We start from the raw sequence: 10272 nt of genomic DNA, 5'->3' as shown, positions 1-10272 counted from the left end.
ATTTTATATGCAATATATATTTTGGATGAATTTAGTACGAAGTTTGTATGTCCCTATCTATTAATTATTAATTGGATGCCAACTTATATACCAATTCAATAAAAATATTTTACACACAAAATATACTAGTAATAAAATCCTAATTGGATACCAATTGCAGAAACAAAATACACATTTTTATACTTCAGATTTTCAATTGGATACCAATTGCATACTAGCGTGATTTGGCTCTGAACTCTTTGTTAGTGTGCTACTGAAATCCACTTACATAACATATACAACACTAAATTACTAACCGTAGAATTATAATAATATTGAAATTCAAGTTATACATCAAAGTCTACACAAAATCTATTGGATAAGGGGTATCATATCACCTAAAAATACAAATATTTATTTTCTAGAAATTTCTTAAATTCCTAAAGTTAAGTCTAATCCAACTCCTAAAGTTTAGTCTTCCAAAATCGATAAGAATAAAAATTAGAAAACCGATAAGAATAAAAAACAGAAAATCGATAAGAATAAAAACTAGAAAATTGATCAAAATAAAAATCAGAAAAATGTTTGAGAGAGAAAACAACAAAGACCGTAGAGGAAAAAAATCTTTTAACAAGGCAAATAACAATTGATTGAACTGATTTGTGTAATTTAAAGAATGTAAATATATAATCAGTTATAGTCTCCTAATTGTATGTCAATTATAAATTATCATTAATACATTGATTGAACTGGTTTGAGTAATTTAAGGAAGATAAATATATAATCAGTTATAGTCTCTTAATTATATGTTAATTATAAATCATCATTAATACATTTAATAATTTGTTGTTATTGTTTTCTTTTTATTATTATTTTATTATATTGAAAAAATGTTACAACCTGATAGTATTTTATTGTTAGGACTTGAAAGATAAACAATCATGTTATAACTAGTAATAAAGTATCTTGTAGCTGTCATTTATAAAATTTTCACTTTAAAATATATGTCTGAAATTGGATTATTCAAGACTGAGATTGGCAACTCGAATTGAAAAAATTCTATTAATGTACTGATAATATACTATTGATTTAATGATTAGGTAACGATTTAAGTTTTATTTTACCGAGTTATTTATTTTGTAATAATTTAGAATTTTTTTAAAGAATTTTTCGATAACTTGATAATAATTATTAAATTATAATTTCACTTAGATATATAAACTCATTGACCTTCTGGTTTAAAAGATTATGCTAAGACCACAAGTATGAAATGTGTACAATTGTTAGAGCCTTGCATGGGATAAATGAGCAACCAAAAGTTCCTTATAAAGTTAGGTCAATACCAGGGGACGATGACAATCTCCTTTCATAACATTTTTAATAAAAATAAATTTGAACTTTCTACCATTGAAAATCCACTCATAACAATTAAACTGACCACCAAATCGTTGACAATAAATCGACAAGCGATATTTTGATAATTTTGTAACGATATAGTATATCTACGAATCAATAAACCTAACAAGATCAAATCAGATCACCCGATAAGCTCCCCTATTCTAAAGTTCAAATATACATACTCGAATTCAGAGTAGCTTTTTTGAATTTGAACTACGAATCAACTATTGTACAAGAAGAAAAGGAGTAGGAGTACTTTGTCTAAAGTTTGACAACAATTATTGCAGGTTAAATTCAAATTGAATATTCAGATGAAATGAGTCTTACAAAATGGATAGTTAATACTCATATAGACGAGCCCAAACTGGCTTTAAAATTTGAGGGTAGTTATTGGAGTATTTAATATATCACAGGGGAAAAGATAGCATTAGCTAAAATTTTGAGTAAGGCCTGAAAACTCAAAAAAGTAACTGGTTCCATGTTCAATGCATCGCTTCGTTTTCTTAAAATTTTACACTAAAGAAAACGAGAGGAGATAAATGGCATTTACAGCTTCGGCACGACTCAACAATGAATCTGTATGAAGAAAGAAGGCAGCCTCTGCACATTACTCTGCACATTTTGTTATGTTTCTTCAACCCAAAGCAAAATACAGTAGAGACTTCAACCTTGCAGCAACCACTAACAAAACGAAAATAGAAAACAAAGCAAGGTCACTGAGCCTCAAGACTGCAACTTCTCTGTGAGGACAAACTAGCAGTTATCAGCATTACATCAGAACACCTCTCCATAATCCATCTATCTAACATGCCTTGTTCACTTAAAGCTCTAGTTCTTAGCATCTCCTCTACTGGCAAGCTTTTTAGCAACGTCGTCATCAGTCAGCGGTAAATAATAGATTCGGGGAGCGGCTTTGGTCTTTCTGAAGAGGTCATCCAAAGTAATAGGAGGGGGATCATTTTTAACAGCAACAGGTGGAGCCAGTCTCTCTTTTATTGGTGGCGCAGTAGGAGGAGCAGGTGGTGTCTGGCGCGTGAGTGGATGTTCTGACTCAACCTGTTGTTTGCGACCCTGCTGCCGACCAGGTGGTGCTTGAACAGAGAATGAAGCTGGAGGCACTGCAGGGCTGAGATTTGTCGCTGGAGTAGCAGGCTCCCGTCCATCTATCTTGGCTTGCACCTGCTGGGGATCCACAAAATCTGCTACCAGGAGACGACCTCCTTTTGGTGGCCATTGGAGGTTGTAAACAGCATTTCGGGTCTCTATGGCTTCCTCTACCGAAGAATACTGTTGAGAGAAAATATTCATCAATTTAGTAACCTGAGCCACTAAGGAAGCAAAGTTACACACTTTTCTAACAAGTTCGACAGCATTGCCAAGTAGCCAAGGCATGCAAAAGTCATTGATATTTGGGTATGCACCTCTGAAGGGCAATGGTGCACATTCACATGCTACATTATGATAAATCGACCAGAGGGACTTTTTTTTTGAAAAAAAAGGAAGACTTAGGCCAACTGGCGCAGTATCAAGGTTTCAAATCATGCCCACCCCCATGACAACTGTCCCCAACCCTGTCCTTTCCTAAGAGTAGCCAGCCAACTAGGCTAATTGCTTTTTTGCAAATAGTATAATTTAAAATAGAGAAATTCGATGACAATATGGTCTAAGAGGAGCATGAAATGCAGCAGGAGAGAGCAAGATTCTACCGTGACATAGCAATGGGTCTTTATCTGGTCCATCCAGAAACTGCAGACTTCACCATTTCTTGCAAGGAGCTCTTGCACAGCTTTCAGCGTAAAGGGCCGCAAGAAGTTCTCAATTTTGAGAGAATTAGTGGCTGTTTTGGAAGACTTTGGTACTGGAATATTACCAGGACAAAGAAACCAATTAGTGGCTGTTTTGGAAGACTTTGGTACTAAAATATTATCAGAACAAAGAAACCAAATATTCTAATGCCGCTATTGTTGCATCTGAAACTCATGCAATTTACCAATAAAACAAATACTCACCAAGGCGCTCCTTGGGTGCATCCTCACTAACTGTAGAGTCAGTCCTGCCAAGGATAGGCTTGACAAGGTTTGTCTGAACCAAGTTCTCTGATAACGCAATACTTGAATTTTGTGGCTCAGTCCTCGAAATCTCAGTGTTCCATCTGCGCTGCCTTTTTGCAGGCTCTTTACTCCCGCCTCCAACTTCATCTACAAATAATCCACCACCAAGCCAAAAATTCTAACAAAACCGAATTATAGAACAAGAAAAGAATAGATCATTTTTGTTGATTCCCATTATCGCTAAAATTATCCAGAGTGAATGTATTCATATCCAACATTGCAAGAAGAATCCAATATCCGTCATTGGTGTAAGAAATTTCAATACACTAACACGCTAATAAGCCCACCTTTAGCTGCAAACCAGTTGTGAGCTTTAACTTTCACAAAGGAATCTTGGGAAATTGTGTGGCAATTTCTAGATCATAACACCATAAAACATGTGGGTCAATCAGAAGATTTAGCCTTCATAATTGAACAAACCAATAAACGAACTAACTTAAAATCCAGGTTTTAACATCTAAAAAATACATAGAAGTTTTACTATTTAGAGCTTCATCAAATCAATTAAAAGAATACATAAGCAACAACTCTAAAATATAAATAGAATAGTAACACTAAAAAGAAAATGTTATCAATAAATGCAGAACAGGAGGTAAAGTGGAGAAGTTTTCAAGATCAAGGGAGGGAAGAGAGAGAATTAAGGACATGAGTACCTTGAAACTTTCTCTTCTCTGACAATTCAGGATACCTATCTTTAGTTTCTTGAGGAGAGTCAACCTTCTCAGAAGGATTGCCTTGCTGCATTGCATCAGAAGAATCATTTCGTAGAACTTTGGGCTCTTCTGTCATTCCCGTAATAGGTTCTTCGGTCTTATCATTCTTCTTAGAAATCTGATCAAAACCCACATGCTTTGTCTCTATTACATCCTCCTCCATGGAATCATCAGCTGAAGATTGATCCAAGTTTATCTTTTCCATATTCTGACCATCCACTACCCCAGATATCCTGCTCAAAACTGCATGCACAGACACAACACACATAAGATCTGGAAGAACCAGCCTTAGGAAGGAAGAGAACAGTCATTTTTATTGGAAGGGGGTGTTTACATACCTTTTCTATCATCACTGGAAGCAACAATACAATGTTTATCTTCAGCAGATAACTCAACTTTCTTGGGTGACAAACTAGGGTCTATAACATCAGCTAAAGTTCTAGCTTTTTCAAACTGTACATCTTTTTGCCCACTATTATTCGATGGGTTACTTTCTAAACCATGCTCTACCTTGGTAACAGCAACAGAAACCTGATCTGCACTGGCATTTTTCATGCTAAAATTCACCTCCGAAGATTTGTCATCATCAGTTTCTCCAACATGACCCTGCATCTCATGTGGCATCTGATCATTCAATGGATGAATGCTACCAACATCTGAGAGATCTTTGCTGGATGATTCCATCTCTTGCCTAACAACTTCAGTTACTATTTTAACATTGTCAGCATTCAAATTATCATTCAAATCATTATTTTCATTAATGGGCAAAGTATCAGTAGAAAATGCGTCAGATTTTACTTGAGACCCTAAATCAGGGTTGACCTCATATACCTGAGTGTTTGGATTGAACCTATCATACTCAGCATCCATGCCTGAGAGTTTCAGACCCTCATTCTCCAAATTAATGCTATTGTTTCCCAAGGCTTCCGTGGATGTTACTGGAGTTACCTCGGCATCATTTTCTTGTCTCCTAAGGTTATCCTCAAGCATTCCCTCAGAAGATGAAATTTTCATATCCTCAATGTCCTGTCCAGTGCTACTGCTCTGAATAGCAACATACCTAACTCCGGATACCTCATCAACAACATCATTATTCTGAGAAGAATTGATAACCTTGTGTTTCTTATCAATTTTGACTCCAACAAATTGATCAGTAGACACAATCTCATTTATAACACTAGTGCTACCAACAGAAGCCTCTGAATGTTTTCTTTCTCCAGAAATGTCATCAGTACCCCCAGTTGCAACCTCATCAAAGACTTTGGTGGCATTGGCAGGATCAGTATCACGATCAGAACCCTTAGTAACTTCATTTTGGGATTGCCCCATACTTTTATTAGTCCAGTCAAGAACATCGGGATTTATTTCAGTACTCTCTTCAACCTCAGGTTCTCCTCTTTCTTTGCGGATAGCATTATTTAATCTCTTAACAAGATCATCCTTCAAACCTTTTGTCATTAAGTTCCTCCGCTTAAGTTCTTCCCTTAATGCTGGTACCTTCCATTTATTAATGGGAAGATCATCAAGCACGGGATAGTCCGACATCTTAGCCACCAACTGAAAACCGGTTTGACAAACCTGATAGTCAGATAGATATATAGAAACCAGAAGAAAAAGAGATCTGAATGGAGCTCAAAATCTAGAAAAAGACAAAATACTTCTATGCAGATCTTTTACTTTTTTTTTCCTTTAGCAAAGATGAGTACAGTTCTCACTATCGAAATTTAAACTATACATGACAGGTTTCAGATAATGGACAAGACTTCCCTCATGGTGTGTTCTTTTTAAATCAAAATATATTCATATATTGCACACCAAACCGGTTTTAAAACTCTTTAATAGGTGTTTGGACAATAATTGGTTAAAATTGAAACGAGTATCTGATGTTGAAATTGGAAAAAAGGATTTGAAAGTTTAAGTTGTTTGGACATGAATTTCATTCGGAGTAAAAATTATTGAGTTAGTGGAAAACATTATTTCACTTGAAAAAACTCTTCAACAAGTTTTTCAATATTTTACCAAAACTTCAAATACCAACAGGCCAACCCATTATTTGCAAACACTGAAATTCAGTAATTGCAAACAAAGAAATACAACATATGGCCAAAAGGGACCTAATAGAATATAGTTCACTGCTCCACAACATTCAACTATGTTGTCCTGCCAACTCTTAATAGGAAAAAGCATACTCTTTTTAACCCAAAAGTACAATCTTAAACTCCTCTCATTTTCTGGTATTTAAAAAAGGCAATTCAGTTACTCAATGCTTAGTTCCTCACCTTGCCGCTCTTCTGCATCTTCAGCTCTGCAATTGCTTATGGCCCTAGCTCTGCCTCTATTCTATTTAACGCAAAATGCTAGTGACCATAACTGTAAGGCAACTCTAAATGCAACAGAGAATGATTCGGATCTTCCTCATACTTTTGCACATGAATACCACCTCATCATTCTCCTCTCAAATTTTCAAATGTAAAAGTCGGTTCACATACTATATATAAAGTGAAATGCAACTTTTCTTGGTGTCTTTGTGTTTTATATGCTATGAATCAGGTACAAAAACAAAACACCTCTTCAATTACATAGCTCCAAAATATTAGCTGCTAGGCAGCACAACCATCTTCATCTTAACAAATCCATGGATGATGGAAAATTTTCCGTGCATCACAAATGAAAAGGGATTCCAACATAACTACTCTAGATCCCCTTTTCCTCCTTAAACCATGAACCTCATTATTGGTAAAAATGCATAGTGCAGCCAAATAGCCAATAGAGAAAAAGCTTTGGTAATTTCTCTAAAAGGTTTTACAGTTGTAAGTTTTCATTCCCCACCTTATACCAGTTCTTCTATAGATTAACATCCCTCCGAAATATCAACCACAACTTATTCAAGAATCTATCTATCACAAAGGATTGTCCATAACTCTCTTCCTATTCATCAGTCCCACATTCCGGATTCCACAAATTTGTGCTATGCACTTACTTCCTAACATGCACCTCCTCTTCCATAATGGAAGACACAACACATTTAAGAAAAACGCTAATGTACTCTTTAGAATATGTCTCAATCCGATTAAGTTTGTGTTTGGACATGCGATATGAAGTCATGATCTCAAATCAGCCTTTGTACATGCGATTTGGAACCATGATTTCAAATCCCAAATTCTCCAAAAAGCATGATTTAAGATTCCAAACCATGATTTAAATTTTTTCAAAATATAAAACCTAACTCATAAGTTTATATTTTGTAAAAAACAAAAGAAGACCCGTCATTTTGAATTTTACAAAAAAAAAAAGATACATTCTCGGTGTGAAAAGATTGTTTGTACCATGGAAAAGAATAACTAATTACTACTATTATTGCCTAGTGGATCTTTATAAAATTAGGTGTATTTGAAATTTTGTGATTGCAGACATTTATTTATAAAAAGAACGTGGAGATATGTGATATATCAATGCGTCACCTTATGATCTTCCAATATCTTGTTTATAAACTATGGTCGGCTCATTTGGTAATATTTTATAAAAATTGGGAAATTTTGATAGTTTTCACAACTTGTGGAATTTTCGTGTTTATGGGTAAAAAGTACAACTTAAGAAATCCAAATTGCATGTCGAAACAAAACTTCAATTTCATAACATTATGATTTCATATCATAATTTCATATTGCATGTCCAAGCGGTCCCTAAGAGTTCTTTTCATAGAGTTTACATTGGATAAGCACAATGGTTGCTACAACACATTTAATGACAACGTTGATGTACTCTTTCTTACATGTCCTAATCCCTTAAGAGTTCTTTTCATAAATTTCACATTTGATAAGCTCATGTGAGATTAGCCAAAACTAGCTCATATATCTCAAGTCCCATAGACCTATATCAACCATACAAAAATATTTGATTCTTGAACAATGTTATAACCTCAAACAATATTAAGTAATATGAACACACAAACATGCAAACGCTATACAGATGACTGATGACAAACCCGTAAGCTAGTTGGATATTATTCATTTCAATCACTATTTATGTACCATATCACAGTTTAAAAAATAGCTTAAATCAACAAATTCTAAACACCATCTTCCAGGCATATTGAAAAGCAGGTATAAATGCAACAACCTTCAAAGATCTGGTTTTGACTCCTCTGTAAAGACAACTTTCATGTTGGACAATGTTGGGCATATCTATTCTATTCTGTCTTCCTAATACTTCTACACCTTAAACTTACCCACTCAGATGACGATCCCCCTCAACCACTATTTAGATTTACATTTATCTTTCCATAAATTTACATTTATCTTTCCATTCTAATACAAAAGGAGGACCACCACCTTGTGTGATGAAATATGAACTTGGGACCCTTCGAGGTGGCCCAGTGGTTTGGGCTTGAAACTTCCATGTTGGAGGTCTCAAATTCAAAACTCCTTGCCAGCGAAAGCAAGGGATTTGCCTTCTAGGTCGAGCTTGTCGCATCGGGCTTGCCTAGTGCAGGTTACCTTTCCTGTGTGGTTTGCGAGCTATTGCATAGGAACGGGCGTTTTACCCTATGCGCACCCAAAGAGTAGCGGCTGCGGATTTTCCTTGTGATAAAAAAAAATATATAAACTTGGCATGCATAAAAGTGCCAATGTGCTTGCAAATAAGTTATTTTTGGTTAAGGGCAAAAGTCACCTAGCAAACATTGAACCTAATGTATGTGAACCAACAACAACAACAACATACCAGTGAAATCCCACTAAGTGGAGTCTGGGGAGGGTATGTGAACCTAACATCAAGAAAAATATAGAAGCTACTCCCTTCATTCCACTTTGCTTTGCACATTTCCTATTTGGAGAGTCAACGATGTTCTTCTTTGACCAAGTTTTTCTTAAATATATTGAGTTATTAACTATTTTGACTTATAATACTTTTTTGTAGTTTTAAAATATGCGAACTTTATTTTCAAGAACTTCAAGAGTCTCTGTCCGAAATTCATACTGAAAATTAAGTACTTTGACCTCGGTACTCTGAACCATGCCAAACAAAGTGGAACCACAGTAGTAGTAAGGTTTTGCCTTATGTGACATGTTAATTTCTTATTTTTTCTTCTAATCATTTTCTATTGTGACTTATTTGTTGTATGTGACTGTATGTTAATCATCCAGCATTTTCCAAAATAATCTTATGCTGTAATCCTCATATATAAACATTACCTTTGACTTGGATATCTCTACCTTTATAGTTCTATTTACAAGATCTATCAATCTACAGTGCTTTCTTGATAACCAAATATCTAGAATTAAGTAGAAAGGAAAAACATTATAATGCTTAATCAGTGGATTAGCATTACTATTTACTGAATAAATACACTCAAGCAATGAAATCCAACATAACACACAACCATCTTTCTGGAAGTTAAATCAATTAGAAAATAGAGCTAAACAACAAAGAATACAACCACTTACGCAAACCTTACCTCTACTTTTCGTAAGGCAGAGAGGCTGTGTACCGAACGACTCCTAATAATAAAACAGCAGACGACCCTGTTTTACTAGTACTAATGAACAAAATGCGAAGGAAACAGTTCCTTCCAACTTTTTCTTCTAGCAAAATTGCAAATACGAAATCAGATAATTAATTAATTAAAGGAAAACTTACATTGAGTTTCTTCAGTCGATGATGAAAACCCTAATTCCGCAACAGAAGAAGAGTGTTTTTCAGTCGAAAATGAAGAAGCTTCTCATTAGGGTTTTTCATTCATCAAAGCAGAAAAGAATGCCAATTCATTCCTTTTTACGTGAGCTCAGCTAGCTACAAGACAAAAGTCATAACAAATTCTGTCAATTTGACACTGGACTAAAATGAAGGAAATTAAGAATTATACCGGACAAAACTGTAACTAAATAAACTTGAACTGAAAAAACAATCTGGGCAAATAGATAAAAGCCCGTTTGGATTAGCCGGAAAAAAAATAACTTTTAAGTCAAAAAATAAAAAATCAAATTTTAATGACTTATAACTTAACAAATAAAAGGCAGGAAGAGTCCTACTTTTAATTTTTAACTTATTTAAAATTATTTTTAAATTTGTCA

The 10272-nt window shown here is 34.7% G+C and overlaps 1 protein-coding gene across 2 annotated transcripts; it reads right to left on the bottom strand.

The window, feature by feature from the left end:
• Positions 1-1954: 1954 nt before the first annotated feature.
• On the bottom strand, positions 1955-9981 carry LOC129902331 (uncharacterized). 2 transcript variants are annotated; one of them, XM_055977545.1, is made up of 6 exons: positions 9839-9981; positions 4540-5779; positions 4142-4444; positions 3387-3575; positions 3084-3235; positions 1955-2664 (listed from the first exon to the last, which is right to left on the bottom strand). In XM_055977545.1, the coding sequence occupies exons 2-6, from the start codon at positions 5744-5746 to the stop codon at positions 2206-2208; spliced, it is 2310 nt and encodes a 769-aa protein (XP_055833520.1). In that variant the 5' UTR covers positions 5747-5779; positions 9839-9981; the 3' UTR covers positions 1955-2205. The 2 variants fall into 2 exon arrangements, with proteins under 2 accessions (XP_055833520.1, XP_055833519.1); XM_055977544.1 differs by having other exon boundaries at positions 4540-5758.
• Between the last annotated feature and the right edge of the window lie 291 nt (positions 9982-10272).

This window comes from Solanum dulcamara, chromosome 9, assembly GCF_947179165.1.
Source record: "Solanum dulcamara chromosome 9, daSolDulc1.2, whole genome shotgun sequence".
Classification (NCBI taxonomy): Eukaryota; Viridiplantae; Streptophyta; class Magnoliopsida; order Solanales; family Solanaceae; genus Solanum; species Solanum dulcamara.
The sequence above is the reverse complement of the archived record's forward strand: the minus strand, read 5'-3'. Positions and strand labels throughout refer to the sequence as shown.

What these genes read in the sequence shown, in the direction of transcription:
- LOC129902331 (XM_055977545.1), bottom strand. Translation starts at nt 5,746, where the DNA reads ATGTCGGACTATCCCGTGCTTGATGATCTTCCCATTAATAAATGGAAG. An exon ending in TGCACCCAAGGAGCGCCTTG is followed by an intron (nt 3,236 to 3,386) that starts GTGAGTATTTGT and finishes GTAATATTCCAG; the next exon opens with TACCAAAGTCTTCCAAAACA. An exon ending in AGACCCATTGCTATGTCACG is followed by an intron (nt 2,665 to 3,083) that starts GTAGAATCTTGC and finishes TTCTCTCAACAG; the next exon opens with TATTCTTCGGTAGAGGAAGC.